This window comes from Saccostrea echinata, unplaced genomic scaffold (assembly GCF_033153115.1).
Source record: "Saccostrea echinata isolate AGI-Se365-2 ecotype Australia unplaced genomic scaffold, CSIRO_AGI_Sech_v1 ptg000075l, whole genome shotgun sequence".
In the NCBI taxonomy this organism is placed as follows: domain Eukaryota; kingdom Metazoa; phylum Mollusca; class Bivalvia; order Ostreida; family Ostreidae; genus Saccostrea; species Saccostrea echinata.
The window spans coordinates 984,889-1,004,921 of record NW_026889824.1 but is presented as its reverse complement, the minus strand read 5'-3'; the positions used below and the strand labels follow the sequence as shown (position 1 = coordinate 1,004,921).

At 33.1% G+C, this 20,033-nt stretch overlaps 1 protein-coding gene across 1 annotated transcript; it reads left to right on the top strand.

Annotated features, from left to right (window-relative positions):
- The first annotated feature begins 1,156 nt into the window (after positions 1-1,156).
- On the top strand, positions 1,157-19,498 carry LOC133176406 (neuropeptides capa receptor-like). The gene is made up of 4 exons (XM_061311529.1): positions 1,157-1,424; positions 18,195-18,761; positions 18,860-18,991; positions 19,083-19,498. Exons 1-4 carry the CDS (start codon positions 1,157-1,159, stop codon positions 19,334-19,336), a joined length of 1,221 nt encoding a protein of 406 aa, XP_061167513.1. The 3' UTR covers positions 19,337-19,498.
- The last annotated feature ends 535 nt before the right edge of the window (positions 19,499-20,033 follow it).

The following is a 20,033-nucleotide window of genomic DNA, read 5'->3' as shown; positions in this document are numbered from 1 at the left end:
ATTATCAAGAAGAGAAATTACTCAAGTAATTATGTTTAAATGTTTCGTTTTTATATAGAACTTACGGCAATGACACACATTCAGTAATTTCATTTAGCGTTTGGTGCCGCGAGATTTTGAATTGAAAACTATCATTAACAGTTAACAAGTGTTTGGATTCATAAACTATATTTAAAACTCTAATCTTTAGTTTACGAGTGTGAATTATAGTTTATGAAGATACATGTAAACTATGATTGGCAAATGTGAATCACAGTTTAACTCTCAAAACTATAGTTTACGATCGTTAAGTAGAGTTTACGTCTGTTAAATACAGTTTATGAGTATTAATGACAGTTAAATATGGTTTACGACCGAAATCTATAATTATCGAATGTAAAACATAGTTTATCTGATTCTAATTCACGATTTGTGAAACTATGATTAACAACTCTTAATGGTTAACGAATGTAAATTATAGTCTACAAATGAGAATCTATATTTATCAGTAAAAAACTATTGTTAACGTTTATTTACAGACAGATAAACTTATATATAGTTTACAGATGAAAACTACTATAGTTCACAATCGACAAACCTAGTTTATCAACTGTTAAACTATGTTTATCTAATTTAATTTGAATTTGGCGTGCCATACATACTATCATTCTCTCTGATAATCAATAAACGGAACCCTGCGACTATCCTAGGTCGTCTAATCACTGTATAATGTGAAGAGCGCCAAGAAGGTTTCAATACAAACTTTAACCTCCACTAATTAGCCAAAGTTTAGCGCTTGATGAAAAATGATAGAAATAATTAATGATCGAATGAAACCGAGTTTAACACTGAGGATCAATTCAGTGCTATAAAAAGCGACGCTAGTCAAACCTGGAGCCGTTATCAGAAGGAGATCAGGCGTGTCCGCTTCAGTACTCCAAACGTTCAGCCTTTCCGACAAGTTTCACTTATATAAATTTTGTCAATCTTATTAAAATCTGTATCAGAAAGGATATACTATTTTTCAGTGATCATAAGACTATGAAAATGTTTTACTATGGCAACGATGATTTCAAGGAGATTACGTTTTTTTCTCTGATTTTATCATCATATTGATTTCAGGTTATAATGATTACAAGATATTAATGTACGGAAAAAGTCCTGTACCAGAAGCAGCATGGCCAACCTCAGTGCCGAGAACAAAACATTCTATAATGAAAGTCACTTCAGTGAACTGGATTACTTGGAGCAGAATCTCGGGGTCCGGCATCTGGACACGCCCTCTCTTGTTATTCTGACCACTGTGTATTTAAGCATTTTTCTATCAGGGACTGTTGGGAATATATGCACGTGCATCGTGATCGCCAGGAACCGTCACATGCACACGGCTACCAATTACTACCTATTTAACCTATCCGTTTCGGACTTAGCCACGTTGATACTAGGTACGTTTACTTATAATCCCCTGATTTGTTTTTGTTATTTTTGATAGATTGATACAGCAAACAATAACTGATCTATATTAGTATATAACCATACATGTAAGAAATATTGGCATCAAAACAATTCAGCTGATGACCAAAAGGTATATATGCTGACGCTGGATATATACATGTATATATTTTGCGAATATTTCAATTTAATTTTGCTCCTTTTCTCTTTCTCTCTCCTACTCAAATATAACTAAAATGGATCTTTATTCAGCAAATGGATGAATTATTGTTAAATGCCGTCGAGTTCTCTATCAATTTCCGGAGGTTGATGTGATTATAATTTACCGTTACATCTGTGTCAGATCTGAAGCACGCCGCGAAACAGCTAGGACATGCAATCCAAGTATATCAGGCATCGGCACATTCTTTTTAATTATTCAATTAAGGGATCGTTGCTAAAGATTTGATTTAGCACTGAATTTATCTTTAAAATTAAAGTTCATTACTTTATAATAAAAGTGTACTATATGACACTAGGTACGCCATAATAGATTTTAATTAAGTTGTTTGAAAGCAGGATAAGATGCAAAAAATAATTAAATGAGAGTAAAATATTGACAAGTGTTGTTGCTTTTATTATTATACATGTATAATGTCTCCACATTACGAAAACCTTTCTTACAAGCTTATTAGCAATGCCAAGGGTACCTTTTGTGTAGACGAAAAACACCAAATGTATATTCACAAAGTAAACGTTCTATTTCTTGATGCAAGTAATGAACTTTTCAAGCACTCTCAAAGCTCTAGCCATAATTTTGCCGGCTAATGTTTCAAGAACTCAAAGTAATCTATATACATATAAACACATGATGCTCCTTATTATTAGTGTCATTTCAACATCAGAAAGCATCACCTGTAAGCTCTTACAGAATCTTATGTCTTTAGTATCAGCCATAGCTGCTATGTACTCTGAAGCTAATTTTAAAAAGGCACTGTCGAAAATCCTATACCCTATACAAGTATTGCTCTATACCACGAGTATCCTCTGTCCAACGAATATCGCTCTATATCCTGAGTATCCTCTGTCCCACGAATATACCGCTTGATATGACCTATCCTACCTGAATCGTTCTGTCCCAAGAATATTGCTCTGTACCATGAATATCCTCTGTCCAACAAGTATTCCTCTATACCAAGAGTATGCCCTATCACAAACGTATCGCTCTGTCCCACGAGTATTGCTCTGTCTAACGACTATCGCTCTGTCCCACGGGTATTGCTGTCCAGTGAGTATCATGCTGTCCCAAGTGTATCACTTTGTCCCACGAATACCGCTCTGTCCCACGAGTATTGCCCTGTCCCTATACGACGTCAACAAACATCACAACAATAATAAAAAATCCTCAAGACACCGACTGACAATTTATTTTTCATCTCAGGAAGAAAATAATGTGTTTTTATCATCTGTTATTTGTGTACGCTTTCTTCACAATCTGTTCACTTTTAGAGATATTTATCTGATTTGTATCGTGGATTAAAATTAAGATGGCTGCGAGTGAAGGAATAAATATTCCTGGCTGAGCTAGGAAAACGAAAGACCTTTATTACTTTAAACTTTCTTCTATTTTGTACATATTCTCAAATCATTCTTGTTTTCAAAGGAAAGATGCCTAGTTTCATTTTAAACTGAAGATTAATTAAATATGTCAACCGATGTTTAGGAAATAAGTTATTTTTTAAATAGATCATCATTATGAGACAGAATGAGAAACATTTGTTCGAGTTTAAGAAGTCAGTGATCGACATCTATTGCAAAAGTGCTAAATCTCCGATACTAGTACATATATTAAGCACTTATTTAATTCAAAATTTAAAGGAGAAAAACAAAAAGAGCAAATTTTCCCTTTCTAGATTAAGCAAGCATTTGTAATGAAAATTTCTTTAAAATAATAGAGTATAAAGAGTGAGTTTATTGACACTGCATATGTTGTTAATATGTACAGTGGAACGAGCAACGGATGTTGATCATATTACAAGAAGTTACACTTACAAAACTCGAGTTTCATAATTGATAAGTCAAATGTAAAGCTATTTTGTTTTGTTTCATGTATCCCGCCTCCTATCCTGTACCTGTCTATCTTATCTGTTTCTTTTGCAAGTAAGAGACAGGAATTATATACAGCGTAGATGTTAATTTTTACAAGATCTTAATTACCAGGATAACTGACCCTATGACCTTGAGCGTGATGTTTGATTTATTCTAAGATTAATCTACATTTTCAGTGTAAACGGTTTCTTTGATCAATAAGAGATGGGTTTTGATATCAAGCATGAACGTTGCTTGTCATAAAGCCTTTCATAAAACACCACGTCGATGACTTTGTGACCTTGACGTTAGACCTACACTGAAATAAAATCATTTTGCCATAGATATGTTGTACCATGAGAGGAAGAAATCAAATATTTTGAGCAGTTTTATTCTGAAGACTATTTAAGAAATATCAGGGAAATCGACTTTGTGTCCTTACATGTACGTTGACCCATTGAAATTATAGACCTTGAGAAACATCAGAGGTTAAATCAAGTACCACTGAGTAAGGATTCCGTAGACCGGTCACACCGGCCCTGTGCCTATTGTTATAAATCGGATAAACAGAGAAATCCGTCATTATACCCCACGCAACAAGTTGCGTGAGGTATAATGTATTTGACCCGTCCGTCAGTCAGTCAGTCAGTCAGTGTGTCAGTCAGTCAGTCAGTCCTTCAGTCCTGTTTTTTTTTTTGTCAGCGCAACTCCTCTTAAACCGCTGCACATGATTTCGTCAAACTTGGCAGATATTTAGGACACAATGTGTAGATGTGCATATTACCAGGAAATTCCGATTCCGTTATTTTTCTGGGAATTTCGGCACTTTTCAACTTAGATTTTTCGCCATATCTTGAATATAGAGATGAACAGTTTGTTAGTGCAACTCCTCTTAAACCGCTGCACAGAATTTGGTCAAACTTGGCAGATATTTGGTACACAGTGTGTAGATGTGCGTATTACCAGGAAATTCTGATTCCATCATTTTTCTGGGAATATCGGCACTTTTCAACTTAGATTTTTGGCCATAACTTGAATATAGAGATGAACAGTTTGTTAGTGCAACTCTCTTATACCGCTGCACAGAATTCGGTTAAACTTTGCAGATATTTAGTACACAGTGTGTAGATGTGCATATTACCAGGAAATTCTGATTTCATTATTTTTGCCTTAAGAGTTTTGCCTATTATTGAAGAAATTTTCCAGCTAGGTAATAAGGAAATCCACTGGAATCAGCTTTTGTAATGAAATTTTATGTGAAACATGACCTTAAAAGACCCCTATTGATTTTGAGATCAAAAATATTAATGATTTAACACACATACACACAAAATCTTCGATAGTCCCCCCCCCCCCCCCCCCCCAAATTGGTGCTTTGCCTTAAATAATTTCATATACAGTATATAAACAAATTCATAAGACTACATCATAATTTTGTTTCCATCAATTATTTAAATGTGTAAATTGTCATGTGTTGGACATGGACTTACATGTACACTCATTAACAAATCGAAATCACTGAGGAATTTAAATAACAGTTTGTCAGCATAACTCCTGCACTGAATTTCCTGAAACTTTGTAGGTATTTCAGACATAATGTATAGATTTGTATATTACCAAGAAATTTGATTCCATTATTTATCTAGAAACTTCAGCCCAATTAAATTTGTAACATACAAAGATTTGAATGTCCTTATATGCAAGAAGTTTTGATGTGATGATTTTTTGCAAGTAATGCACCTTTTTGAATTATACTGTGTAGTTAAAATGCACTGTGCCATTCATTACGTGTTGCATTGTCGAGTTTTGGGGAGAGCGTGGGGTATGTGAGCTTGCTCATTTTTTCTTTCATTACGAAAATAATGGTCTAAGAATTTATGTGAAAAACGTCTGTAATATTTGACCTAATGACAGATTGTATTTGAAAACAAGGTTATTGTACCATAAAATTTACAAAATGTTGACTTTAAATGCGAGGCCCCTGAATCTTCAACTTTTTTGCCAGCAGCCTGCCTCGATGGGGTCTTTTATTTCGAGCTCATGGGATGAAAAGCAACTTGTATGTGCTTTTGCATGACACAACACCTTTAGATCTTTAAATTTTACATCATGTATTCTGAACAACAAGAGATTTATAATTTACATTTATTGACTGGGTTCGAGGGCAACATGCGTTTTGTCGGACCCAAGAACCAAACTGTTTGCCTGAAGCCGTTAGGCCGCAGGCAAACAGTTTGGTTCGAGGGATCGACAAAACGCATTTTGCCCGAGAACACAGTCAATAAATGTTTTGTTGTACCTTTTACTTTTTATTTTGACATAACATGATGTAAATTTTGTTTACCCGCACCGCGGTTTAAACTTGGTAAATTCCGTAAAGTTCTGTCAAACTCCAACGAATGCAAATAAGATACAGCTGACCCCGCCCATACTGTGACGTAAGCGGTCCAACATCTCATCGACAGGTCCAATATATCGCTCTGCGGTCAAACATCGATTTTTTCTATGACCGCTCAGTAAAACATTGAAAATGTTAGACTTTTTTAGTATAGAATTGTATAGGAAACAATTTTTAATGGATAACAATGGGTATTCTTTTCTACTGAATCTTTTATAACATACATAGTAGGCCTAATAAAATGTGACCTGGCTTCTAACCCTTTTCCAGAAAAAAAGTTGCCCTTTGTCTTTTAATCACGAGTTTTATTCCTTGATATTTATCATACGTATTTATGTCTCAAAATACCTTTTATTTTTAGTTAAATCAAAATTGTTAAGTTCTTAGAACCTTGGTACATTATTTAGCTTGTTTTCCTTGCAAAAGATCTGTTAGAAAAATAATAGAAATACATGTACATGACTGTACTTGTTCTATCCTATTCAAATACAAAAGTTAGATCTACAGAAACGGTGTGTACTTTAGAACATTCGTTTTAATTTGGCATACCAGAATATACTGTAGTACTTGAACAATTTTAAATGCATTTACACTGAACAAACACTGTATTGTCAAAATAAATACAGTTAATTATAGATTGATTTTTTTATAAGTAAAAATAGAATTTAAACTTAAAATATAAATACATTCAAAAAGGTAATGTTTCATTGATTAAGAAAATACATAATTATGATTGTACACGTACTACAAAAAATGACGTCTATATTTGAAAGATGTGGCACATTAAGACGTCTTCAAATATTAAATAGGGCAGATAGTTCCAATATGTATATTGGAGGCTAGGGGGTTCTTTAAACCGCTAAAAAAAATAATCAACTGGAGTAACTCGACAATCAATTGATAAGTTTGATATAATAAGTCTTGGTTCAAGTTGAACACGGTAAACGGAGTAGAGAAAACCAAATAATTTTTAAAAAGTTTTATGTCGGGCCACCTTTAAAATAATGTTCGTTTGCCTTCTCTAGCCTCAGGATAATAAAAAAAAATGGGGTTGGTAGGTAGAAATTCTCAACATCAATGCTGAATTTTCAAAATCTGTTAAAACTGAAGGTATCAAAACAATTAAAGTGGTTGTTGACGGGATGAGAAAATTCAGGAATGATTAAAAAACTATCCTTTCCTGGAGGTTAAAAAAAGTTTTAAGTCGGGTGATTTTTAGTCAGTCGGTCGGGAGAGGGCAAACAAACAATATTTTAAAGATGGCTTCGTGTGGAAGTCTTTTATCTAACTATGATTATTACACTTACATCTTTCATGCGCATTTTATTTACGTCTTTGGTGCGCTTTCCATGCCTTTAATTACATTTTTGTAGTTGATGCGTTTTTGAGACGCGTTAATATATTTACGTCCTTGTTGCACATTGTATGCCTTTTTCAATTTCCTTTTTGATGAGTATCTTATGTCCTTTACTCTATTTATGTGTGTGTACATTTTATGACATTATACTGTCATGTAAATTAGTTGAATCTGATTCGTCGAGAAAGATTTGTTTAAAAACACGATTACCCGCTAAATAATGAAGCTACGCCCTCCAGCATAGCAACAGTAGACATTTTTTGACGACGGATGATATTCCAAAAAATATTAACTGCGCAGAATTTATGCGCGCAAGGTTCACTGTAATATGTATTTGTATAAAACATTCAGTATAATATAATAAATACTGAATGTAGTTGAGTGTCCGTTTAACACATAAATCAATCTTTCAAAGTTTTTCCTATATTATTTTTTAGCGAAACAAATTATGGGGACAAGCACAGTCTTTCAATGTTGCACTCAACTGCATGCAGTATCTATATACTGTTACATTTTTGTTTTTAATGGACATTTTATGCATTTTCTACATTTATGTCTTTGGTGCACATTGTAAGCGTATTCTAGTATTTACGTCTTGTTGCACATTGTATGTTATTACTACATTTACGTCTTTGAATTGGTGCACTTTGATGCGTGTTACATTTTCGTCTTTGATGTGCATTTTATGCGTGTTGCATATTGTCTTTGATGCGCATTCTATGCGTGCACATTTTCGTCTTTGATGCGTATTTTATGCTTGTTTCTATATATATGAAAGTCTTTGGTTTACATTCGTTTATTTGTGTTATGTTTTTTCATGCCAATGTGCACTTTACGCTATATATATATATATATATATATATATATATATATATATATATATATATATATATATATATATATATATATATATATATATATATATATATATATATATATTTCTCTTTGGTCTTTTCAATAAAGAATCGTTTTAGACAGCTAGGCTTCCGAAAGATAGAGATAATACTTGAGCCAGTTGACACAATAATGGATAGAGGTATTGACCTCCTGAAATCACTGTCAGCAGTTGTCTTTCATTGATTATTTTGGAGAAGGCGAAGTAAAGAGCACGTACTCCCTCAACGGCCACTACAGCTGATCACAGGAAGTCTAGCTAAAATGGAGTCAAATGAAAATAATGCTATATTCATGTTAATGTTTAATGCATTAGTGGTTTGTTAGTGAGAAGATTCTGTAATGCAGTCCATCAAAAGATCAAGCCTATATACATGGAGTATAAACTTTAAAGGCTCATCAAAGAGAGTTAAAATTTAATGAAGATATTCTCGGATCTTTTGAAAATCATCACTGTAAAGTGAATTCAAAAGAAAATGTCGTTAAGCCTCTTTCAGATGATGCTCGATAGATATCAGCTAGTAAGAAATGAGAATATGCATTTGGTTTATATTACATGGAATGTTTCAAAGTTGTCATATAAACCTTAGTTATTAGAACGTGCAAAACAATGCTAAGGCCATGGTTAGATTCTAGAGTACAATATTTACAGTAACTGTACGAACTACTTGAAACAGGATAAATAAACATATCAGACTTAACTAGATCCCTGGCATGTTAAAATACATTCATTCAGGCATCCTTAAAAAAATCCAATCCTAGCCCCAAGATTTATCAACCAAACTAGATTTTGACACTGATTTGACGTGTTACAAGTAGTACACTTAAGTACACTTGCTACAAACAAAAATTGGATGCATGGATTGGTAGACATTTTTCGATTTTATTTTTATCGTAAATAATGCAGATATAAAATTCCTAAAATTGCAGTTTTTCAACAGCTCAGAAGTCTTAAACAGTAAAACGCCCTGATCTCATCCACAAAATGTGTACAAATTAGGTGTATATTGTCAGATCTGAAAAGCTTAGAATTGTGCTAATCTGGATGTACGTCGTTGATGTACGTTATAGTATTTGCCTGGCAAGTCGAATAAAAGGCCGTGGTAGAGCCAGCGCGAGATTCTAATTACTTAACGAAATCGGAACTTCAATGACAGCGCTTTTGGACGTTTCTTTTTCACTTGAGCGAAGATCGTGCTTATTTCAGATTGCTGGGAGGACTAGGTTTAAGTGTTGATTGGTTTCATTTGTACAAACTGTCAAATTTTAACACTGTGTGGTTGCCCAACAAGCGAGATTAGCCACGGGAAACAAATTTATACTTAAAACATTTCATGTTGTTCATTTTTCAACATATGCTTTTGAAAAGAACAAACGTGATTACCATAATTTTGGTATGAAGGTTCAAGTACGACGGTAATACCATTTGATGCTAATAGTTCTGACACGGGTGTAACCTTCTTAACAATTATATGAGATTATTATGACATTAATTCTAAGCAGCAGGTCATGTTTTTCTTAATTCTATAAAAATCCATCCATGTAGATTTCGGTTATTGGATAATGTGTTTGATGTAAATGGTCTATTTACCTCAAATAAGACGCTCGAGCGAAGTACTGATAAACTGATATAGACACTCTGACAAATTAAGAAGCAGAAGCGTTATAATGTATATCTGATCCTGTAATATTTATTGCCTCTCTGGAAATATGTGTCCTGTGAAATTCAATTGACATAATGTTAAAGAGTAAAACCGTGAGATAAAGCCCCCCCCCCCCCCAATGCAGCTTTAATTCATTGAATATAATAAATCAAAGTAACGATGGGAGTTTATTCAATGCTACGATATCAAATTAATCGGACTGCAACTTAACCCTATTAACAATTTTTGAAGTAAACAATATGTAGACTTTGTATTTGGTCTGATACCAGCAAATGACTCTGTGATATGCAAGACCTTGATTCAAGGTAAAAGTAACAAGGCGTCTTGTCATAGCTATGGAGAAAAATTAGGTCAAATTTGGCACAAAGTTAGCCGAAGCTTTTGTCCAGAGTATTGGTCATTTCCCTAAGGATAAATAACACTTTTTTTCTTCTAAAATTTAAAATATTTCAGCTTAAATAAGTGCCTATTTGACTAAGGAAATGATATTTATCTACTTAAACAACTTTAAGTTTGACCAAGAAACATGTTTTGGTTAAAATTTAGAAATTTAAAATAATTTTTGAAAAGCTTTACAAATATATTAAGTGTTGATTCTGAAAAGTTTCTGGGAACATTTTCACGAGTCTATGTTTACAAACTACACAGTTAAAAATTTTTTTCATTAGATTTCAATTGAAAGAAATATTGAAAAAAATACATGTAGCAATGTAATTCTTCTGTGTGGGAGATAAGAAAATTTGTTTGTGGTATGTATCTTTAGAACAAGGTTCTTTAATTATAATGGATAAGATCATCTGATTAGATGTTAAAAAATTATGTTTGGTACATTATATGTAACAGAAGATCACAGGAAGCGCCTAGTCTGTATAAAGGTTGTGTTTGTATGGTCAGCAAATAGTAAGCTCTCTTTCGGTCAATGAAGACTCCTGAAGGTTGGTTCCAGAATAAGTCAAATTTTGAAAGTCACAAAATTTACAGTATTCAACGCTTCAAACATGTCCTTTTTTGAAACATGTCCTCCCGATCACGAAGCGAACGCCCTACCACTAAGCTACTGTGACCGGTTATATAGCTGTAGTTTGTTTGTATAGTTGTATTGTCCAGTTAGTATATATAGCTGTAGTTATTTTGTATAAGTCCAGTTAGTATATATAGCTGTAGTTATTTTGTATAAGTCCAGTTAGTATATATAGCTGTAGTTATTTTGTATAAGTCCAGTTAGTAGATAAAGCTATAGTTTGTTTGTATAGTTGTATTGTCCAGTTAGTATATATAGCTGTAGTTATTTTGTATAAGTCCAGTTAGTATATATAGCTGTAGTTATTTTGTATAAGTCCAGTTAGTATATATAGCTGTAGTTATTTTGTATAAGTCCAGTTAGTAGATAAAGCTATAGTTTGTTTGTATAGTTGTATTGTCCAGTTAGTATATATAGCTGTAGTTATTTTGTATAAGTCCAGTTAGTAGATAAAGCTATAGTTTGTTTGTATAGTTGTATTGTCCAGTTAGTATATATAGCTGTAGTTATTTTGAATAAGTCCAGTTAGTAGATAAAGCTATAGTTTGTTTGTATAGTTGTATTGTCCAGTTAGTATATATAGCTGTAGTTATTTTGTATAAGTCCAGTTAGTATATATAGCTGTAGTTATTTTGTATAAGTCCAGTTAGTATATATAGCTGTAGTTATTTTGTATAAGTCCAGTTAGTATATAAAGCTATAGTTTGTTTGTATAAATAAGGTTACTCGGCTATGTTATGGAAGACATTAGTTCACATTTGTGATGCACCGAATGGTAAGTAAAAATTTGACAAGTGACAAAATCAACTTAAAAAAAACTTTTTTATTTAATCAGTTGTTTATTAAAGCATGCAAAATCTCACACCATTTGAGAACAATACTGCCGAGTAATGAGAAGCATATCGTGTCAGAAATGAAGTCACTAGCCTTGACTTGACGAAGTACAAGTGATCCAGAGGAGTGGATCCATGGCTTTAGTAAATTGTTTGTTTGTTTGTATGTTGTTTAACGTCCCTCTCGAGAATTTTTCACTCATATGGAGACGCCACCACTTGCCGGTGGAGAGCTGCAAATTTTGTCCTATACTCGGCACTTACGGCCATTGAGCAGTGAGGGATCTTTTTCGTGCCAGCACCTACTGCGACACGGAACCTCGGTTAATACGGTCTCATCCGAAGGACCGGTCTCCACGTCCCACAGTGGGATTCGAACCTGCGACGTAAGGATCAACTCCTTACTCCGCGACTCTAGAGCAGACGCTCTAACCACTGCGCCACGCGGGCGACGCTTTAATAAATAAAAATATGCTTAAATAAATTTGAAGCTATTTTACATGACTATAGATTGTTTGTATAAGTCCAGTTAGTACATATAGCTATAGTTTTTTTTTCTACAAGTCAGTATATAAAGCTGTAGTTTGTTTGTATAAGTCCAGTTAGTGTTAATATACAGCTATTGTTTTGTTTGTATATTTCCAGTTAGTATATATAGCTGTAGTTTGTTTGTTTAAGTCCATTTAGTACATGTATATATAGCTATAGTTTGTTTGTATAAGTCCAGTTAGTGTTATTATACACTAGACAAAATTGCTAACGCACCACTTATTATTCTTATTTGTGAATTGACCATTTTCCTGATTGGTACAAATATATAAAATATGCCATCTTTTCCAAAACAGTTGGATTGACAAATGTCTTGGTGTCACGTCAAGACCCTTAAAGGACTTTCTTGTCCGAAAACCAATTTCCCGACATGCACTGCGCACCGTTTTTGCCAAGATGTGAAGTTGGTGATTACCGATGGTGGTCCGTGAGGTTGCGACGGGAGCAGTCTCCCACTTAAAAATCAAATGATATACCCTGATTGACTAGCATATCGCTTGGTAGTCATCCAGTGCCTAGGTGTCTCACTAAATCCACCCAACTTCCGGTTGCCCCAATTTTGTGGAACAATCTTGAAGTTATTGTGTGGTGCTTACTTAATGCCGTCTCTATCTATTGTAAACATTTTTATGATTGTTTATTTATTTTCAACAATTTTTCATCAGAGAAATGCATAATGTTTTAATTGTTTTAATTTTTCACGAATTTCTTCAAAGGAACCCCCTGCAGATACCATACTGGCTGCCTTAGCATGCTCCTCTAGAGTCAAACGCCGCATACAGTGTAACTTTTTTCTGAGTTTTTAATTAGTACAAACATAAAGAACACAACCACAAAGAAAAATATAGAAATTTATTCCACCAAAAACGTATGGACATCATTTTAATTTTTTCTATGAAGTGGTTACGCTTCAGTAAACACTGTTGTTATTTGTCAGTTAAAACATTTAAATATCTCATTTTTTATTAAAGTAACATAATTATATATCAAAAACATCATAAACAATTTTTGAAAAGAAAAATGTAAGTTTATTTAGGTGGTGCGTTAGCAATTTTGTCTAGTGTACAGCTATCGTTTTGTTTGTATAAGTCCAGTTAGTATAAATACATGTAGCTGTAGTCCAGTTAGTATACATAGCTATAGTTTTTTTTGTATAACTCCAGTTAGTATATATAGCTATAGTTTGTATAAGTCAGTTAGTACATGTATATATAGCTATAGTTTGTTTGTATAAATCAGTATATAAAGCTATAGTTTGTATAATTCAGTTAGAATATATAGCTTTAGTTTGTATAAGTCCAGTTAGTATCATTATTTAGCTATAGTTTGTTTGTACAAGTCCAATTAGTGTATATAGCTATAGTTTGTTTGAATAAGTCAGTTAGTATCATTATATAGCTATAGTTTTTGTATAAGTCCAGTTAGTATATATAGCTGTTGTTTGTTTGTACAAGTCAGTATATACAGCTGTAGTTTGTTTGTGTAAGTCCAGTCAGTATTATTATATAGCTGTAGTTTACATGAATAAGTCCAGTTAGTATATAAAGCTGTACTTTGTGTAAGTCCAGTTAGTATATATAGCTATAGTTTGAATAAGTCACTTAGTATACATAACTATAGTTTGTTTGTGTAAGTCCAGTTAGTATCATTATGTAGCCTTTGTTTGTTTGTATAAGTCCAGTTAGCATATATAGCTGTAGTTTGTATAAGTCCACTTAGTATAGCTTTAGTTTGTTGCTAGAAGTCCATTTAGTCTGTCACAAAAAATTAACCCTGGTCATCACTTCTTAATGAGAAAAAAAGGTCGCTCATATTTGACGCCCCAATATATAAGTTGAAAAACTTTTTTTTTAAGTGGGCACTTAATTCGCACTTCATTTATCAGATAAAGACTAGAAATACAGTGATATGAAATTATTGCAGTGTTTTTTGTGGGTTCGACCACGATTGAATCTGATATAATTTTCTTAACGATTGCAGTAACTGAATATAATCAATAAATTCAGCAACACAATGTTTTTATACTGAAGTATTACTATTATTTTTCTGTGTATCGAGTTTGGCCTCTTGTTTGAAAGTTTCAGACTTCAGGTTCTAAACGGCTTACAATCATCCGTGTAAAATAATTCGAATCCTCTGATAATCAGTAAACAGTTTTGACTCAAATGGACCGTCTGCAACATTTTGAGACGTCATTAATAAATTATCGAAAAGTTGCACAAGCGTATTAGTACATGTACCACGTAATTTTATTTTAAAGTTGGTAATTCCAACTTTAATCTCGGATTCTCCAACTTTAATCTTGGCTTTCCCAACTTTATTCTTAGCCTTTCCAACTTTGTAAGGCGTTATGCGTTGTATTCATATACTTTGTAACCGGACTCGTGTTACCATTTTATTCGAGGGCTGTCCGGTAAATTCGTGGACATCGCGTTTTTATCGGAACATAATGCACGCACTGAGCTGAATCTTGCAGCAAATGTTTATTTATCATATTTTTTAATAAATTATATTTCAAAATTAGGATTTCATTATGCTTGATTTGCACAGGGTATGGCCCTACGGCACATGACCAAAAAGTCATGCTTTTATTTAATTGATAGGACTGAGGTAAAAATTAAATTATTTTTATTTCCCTACCTATAATGTCGTCATTTGGAAAGTTTCGAGAAATTTGCTTAATTTTTCGCAGTGGTAAACGCAGTACACGAAAATGGCGACGTTTGATGACGGTACGGCGTACCTGAAAACAGTTCAGTTATATGTTGATTGCGTAATGACGCCTTAAGAGACTTAAATATATAAAAAATATCCCTAAGACATTAGAATACAAGCGGAATGGGAATTTTTTTCAAAAAAGGAACTTTTGGCTCGAGTCCCCCGGTAGATCAAAACATACAGAAAATCAGCTATTGGCAATGGCGAAAGACGTTATCATTGCAGACCAAAAAAAAAATTTCCTAAATAGGCAGTGAAAGTGAGAGTACCTTCCATAATTTATTTTTAAAAGTTTTCATAGGGCCCTGTTTGTGTGTGAGATTGGTCCCTCGAATGTTTCTGGAACAAGAAAGGGGAATTTAAGTATGAGCGTCAGTAAAATTGGCAGAATTAAAGTGGGACTTCTCAAACTTTTTATGCAAAGATGAAACGTAAAGTTACTTCAGAGATTGTGAATTTTAGAAAGCAGTGTTGATTACTTTTCACTCTCGACTACTTGTCCACGATTTTACCAGACAACCGTCGTACATAAGCAACTACGATGGAAAGAAACTATTTAATTATGAAATTTTGATGATTCAAGAAGGAATAATTTCATTGTGTTTTCATGTACAGAATATTGATACATTAAGTTCAGTTGTATTTGTAGCATGGAATATAGTGTTGATTAACCCTAATATACTGTACTTGTACATAAATTGGCGTATTCAAAATTTAGCGCAGTCACTAGGTATGGAGTTGTTGGCGTAATCATGAATTAGCGCTATACATGTCCGTGCTGTGTATTGTATATATATATCAATGATTTCTTAGCGTTATTCATAAATTAGCGCATTGTTGTCTGCACCAAAGCCGTTAAAATATGAAACCCACTTTATTAAGTACTTTTATCTCATAATATTAGCGGCAAAATGTTTGATATTATTTTAAATATGTACAGCCAGATAAAATCCAGAATTGTTTATAACCAAGAACAATCAGATTTATTTCAATGTGCAAATGGTGTTAGACAGGGTGAAAATATGTCATCATTTTTATTTTCTATGTATCTAAACGATTTACATGATTTCCTGAATACATCCAATATTGAAGATTTATCAACCATGTCGGAGATATTTGAAAACAAGTTAAATATATTCTTTAAATTATTTGCAATTCTATATGCAGATGACACTGTACTGGTGGCAGAATCTTCTGAAGAACTACAAAAACAATTAGATGCCTTTTATAAATACTGCAAAAAATGGAATTTAAAAATAAATATTGATAAATCGAAAATATTAATATTTAGTAAAGGTAGACGTACAGAAAATTTGCAAATGCAGTATGAGGATAAGTTCATAGAAGTAGTAACAGAATTCAACTATTTAGGAGTTATATTATGCAAATCCGGCTCTTTTAAAACAGCAAAAAAGAAAATAGCTGAAAAAGCAACAAAAGCATTATATGAAGTATTAAAGAAAGGAAGATAACATAACCTATCAATACAGTGTCAACTTGATTTGTTTGATAAAATCGTTCAACCTATATTGTTATATGGATGTGAAGTGTGGGATTTTCAAATAATGCAATCATAGAAAGGGTACATCTAAAATTCTGTAAACTTTTACTCCATTTAAAAGATTCAACCCCAGATTTCATGATATATGGTGAGCTTGGTCGATACCCTACGGAAAATCAAATAAAAACACGCCTGATATCCTACTGGTCAAAATTAATTACTGGCAAGGAAACAAAAATTGCAAATTTATGCTTTAAATTAGGCTTTATTATAAATCAAGAAATAGGAGGAAAAATCAGCTGGTTTGAAAATATTGGAAATATTCTGAATGATTGTGGGCTATCTAATATTTGGCTTGAACAAAGCTCAAATAATACAAAATGGTTAAAGGCGAAAGTTAAACTCACATTAATTGATCAATTCAAGCAAAGTTGGCAATCAACTCTTCAAACCTCACCTAAAGCATTAAATTATAGGATATACAAAGACGAATTAAAGTTTGAAAACTATTTTAATATTTTATCAAAAAAGGATTCAACTACATTTTGTAGATTCCGAACTTGTAACCATCATTTACCAATTGAAAGTGGACGTTGGCTTAATATACCAAGACAAGACAGAATTTGTTCCCATTGTAATCTAAAAGAAATCGGAGATGAATTTCATTACATACTTATGTGCACTTCACTACAAAAAGAAAGAATGCTATGCTTAACAGAAAAACACATAAGATTTAAGAATATAATTAGTTTTAAAAACATCATGAATAGCAATAAACACTGTTTTCTGAGAAAAATGTGTTCGTTTATAAAGAAAATAAATAAAATATGCTCCCCGGTCTATAATTCCCATGCTTCACATTTATAGCAAGGTACTAGTTTTTGTTCTTTATTATTCACGCATGCTATTGCTATGTATTAAATAATCCATTTGTTGTAAGTCTAAATATGCTATTGTAAAATGGTGAAGAGATTCAAATAAATGATTGATTGAGTACATATACAGTATATCAAACACCTAATCACGGTCTCATTTGTTTAAGCTTATTCTCTTATACCAGATATATGTCTGATCTCTCTCAATAGGTATGGTTGAAATCCTGTCATGCACGAAGTTTATGAAGTTAATGAAGTTATCCTCTATAAAATCATACAAGATGGACCAAAAGTAATATAAGGACTTTTAACGTAGGAAGTTATATGTAAGGTCATACGGAAGGTCAAGGTAAAAAAAAAATATACACAGTTCAATTGCTCACCAATTTGTTTCAGTATATTACGTTTGCAGAAACAAAGTTGGTAATAATTTAAAATGAAGGGAAAAAGCTAAGGAAAAAGGTAGAAGAGCTCAAATTAAAGTTCGAATTACCACTTGAAAAAATTTTTACGAGGTACAAATACGCTTCCGTAGAAAATGCCTTACATTAAAGAACATAATTATTCTTCTTGCAACTGCTTAACGAACATGTACTACACGAAAACAACCGACTTCCTTAAGATCTCCTGATTTAGCTTAACATCAACAAACCGTTTGAGACATTGTTCCAAATACAGGAAATATGGATTCAACATTGATATCCTAATTTGCATTATGTTAAGATCTCTATTGTTCAACCGAGGGATAAGTCTACAATACAGTTCGACTCTGAAAATGAAAATAAAACAAGCATTATCTCTCGTGCAATAAAAATTCAAAGTGAGGCACTTGATGCATTTGAAGAGAAGGAGAGAATAAATAAAAATCACTTTTGTATATTTTCAGCTCTTCCTCAGGAGCTTTACATGGTGTGGGAGGCCTATCCCTGGCGTCTTGGTGAGGGTTTCTGTATTATCAAAGCCTTTGTCACTGAAATGTCTGCTTATGCATCCATTCTTACCATTACTGCCTTTACGTTTGAAAGATGGGCAGCTATATGTCATCCAATGAAATTACAAAAACTCTCCAACTTGTCCCGAGCCATAAAGGAGATAATAGTGATATGGATTCTGTCCAGTATCTGTGCCCTGCCTTATCCAATACATACTCGAACGTTTTACGCCTTGGTACATCCTGTGACGTCAGAACCGCTTCTGGCTTCTGTAGTCTGCAGCTTTCCTCCAGAGTGGCGTGAATTGATGCAGCTGTTCCTTCAGTTATCATCTTTTGTATTTTTTGTGTTACCCATGACTCTCATAACTCTCATATATATCCGCATCGGAGTAACTCTTTACAAATCGGAGGTGGTGGGGGTTCAGCAGAATTCTTCAGGAGCAGAATGCCCAGCACGTAAACAAAGAAGAAAAGTGTACAGTGTAACACAGGCTCGCAAGTCCGTACTTAAAATGTTAGGTATAAGAATTTACAGTGAATATTTAAATTATTTATTCTCTTTCAAACTATAAATGCACAGAATGCAAATGACTTGATTTTGGTAACTGTTATTTTAGTTGCTGTGGTGATAGCGTTTTTTGCTTGCTGGGCACCATTCCACGCCCAGCGTCTCTGGACTATCTACATGAATAAAGACCACTGGACACCCGAGCTTCTGGACCTCCAAAATCACGTGTTCTTCCTGTCAGGTAGTACCTATCATAAGAAAAGAAAGGAAGTCATTTATTGTTCTAGATAATAATTTAATTGCGTCAATTTGTGATTTTTTTTTCGTTGTAGGCGTGTTGTACTTCTTCAGTGCTACCATTAATCCCATCCTATACAATCTGATGTCGAAAAAGTACAGACAAGCATTCAGACAAACCATGTGTGGTCGCCTTCGTCGTCACGATCCCCGCAGTACCTACGCTTCCTCTTACAGCCCCTCCCGACAGAGAACGCTCAACTTTGGTTACTCTAAAGTAACCAAGTCCACAGCTGCACAATTTACCATTGAAGAAACGGAAAATACATTTGCAGAAAGTCGTGCATAATTAATGATATTTTTTATTATAGGAAATTAACATAATGAATTGAAACGAAACATTGATTTTTTTAAAGGTAGACTGTCTCTTTTCCATGTCCTGGGGCCCGTTTTACCAAAGAATTTATGACCAAGATCAAAAACTTAAGATAATTGCAAAATTTTGCATAATTGATGATTTTCTTTAAAATTGCTAGCGTAAAAATATCTTACTATATTCCTTTTAAAAAGATTAAAACCATTTTAATATAATGTAAATTAAAAATTTACAAGCAGAATTAAATTTTGGTCTTAGTCGTAAGTTCTTTTGTAAAACGGGCCCCTGAATCGTTTGTTACTGTGAAAACTTGTAAATATGTATCTGTTATTACTAGTTAAGACAGCTATTTTGGAAACTTACTTTTTAATGGAAGTTTCAAATGTCAGATTTAATTAAACTTCACTTTTATTCATTGAAAAACTAAAGGTGGCTTCCTTTTATTTATTTTACAAGTTCAATTTTATAACTTTTGTACTTAATACTTTGAAAGAATTTAAAGACGTCTGTTTTTTAGCCTTTTCATTAGGATTCACCGCTTCCAGCTGAGTCTAAATGAATACAGATATTCATTCAATTTTGAAATATCAACACAATGGTGTATTTTAAAATTCTATACGTACTACTTTTATTTTGACTTTGATATGACCACCATCCCCCAAAACAATAT

What these genes read in the sequence shown, in the direction of transcription:
- LOC133176406 (XM_061311529.1), top strand. Translation starts at nt 1,157, where the DNA reads ATGGCCAACCTCAGTGCCGAGAACAAAACATTCTATAATGAAAGTCAC. An exon ending in CTTAGCCACGTTGATACTAG is followed by an intron (nt 1,425 to 18,194) that starts GTACGTTTACTT and finishes GTATATTTTCAG; the next exon opens with CTCTTCCTCAGGAGCTTTAC. An exon ending in GTCCGTACTTAAAATGTTAG is followed by an intron (nt 18,762 to 18,859) that starts GTATAAGAATTT and finishes CTGTTATTTTAG; the next exon opens with TTGCTGTGGTGATAGCGTTT.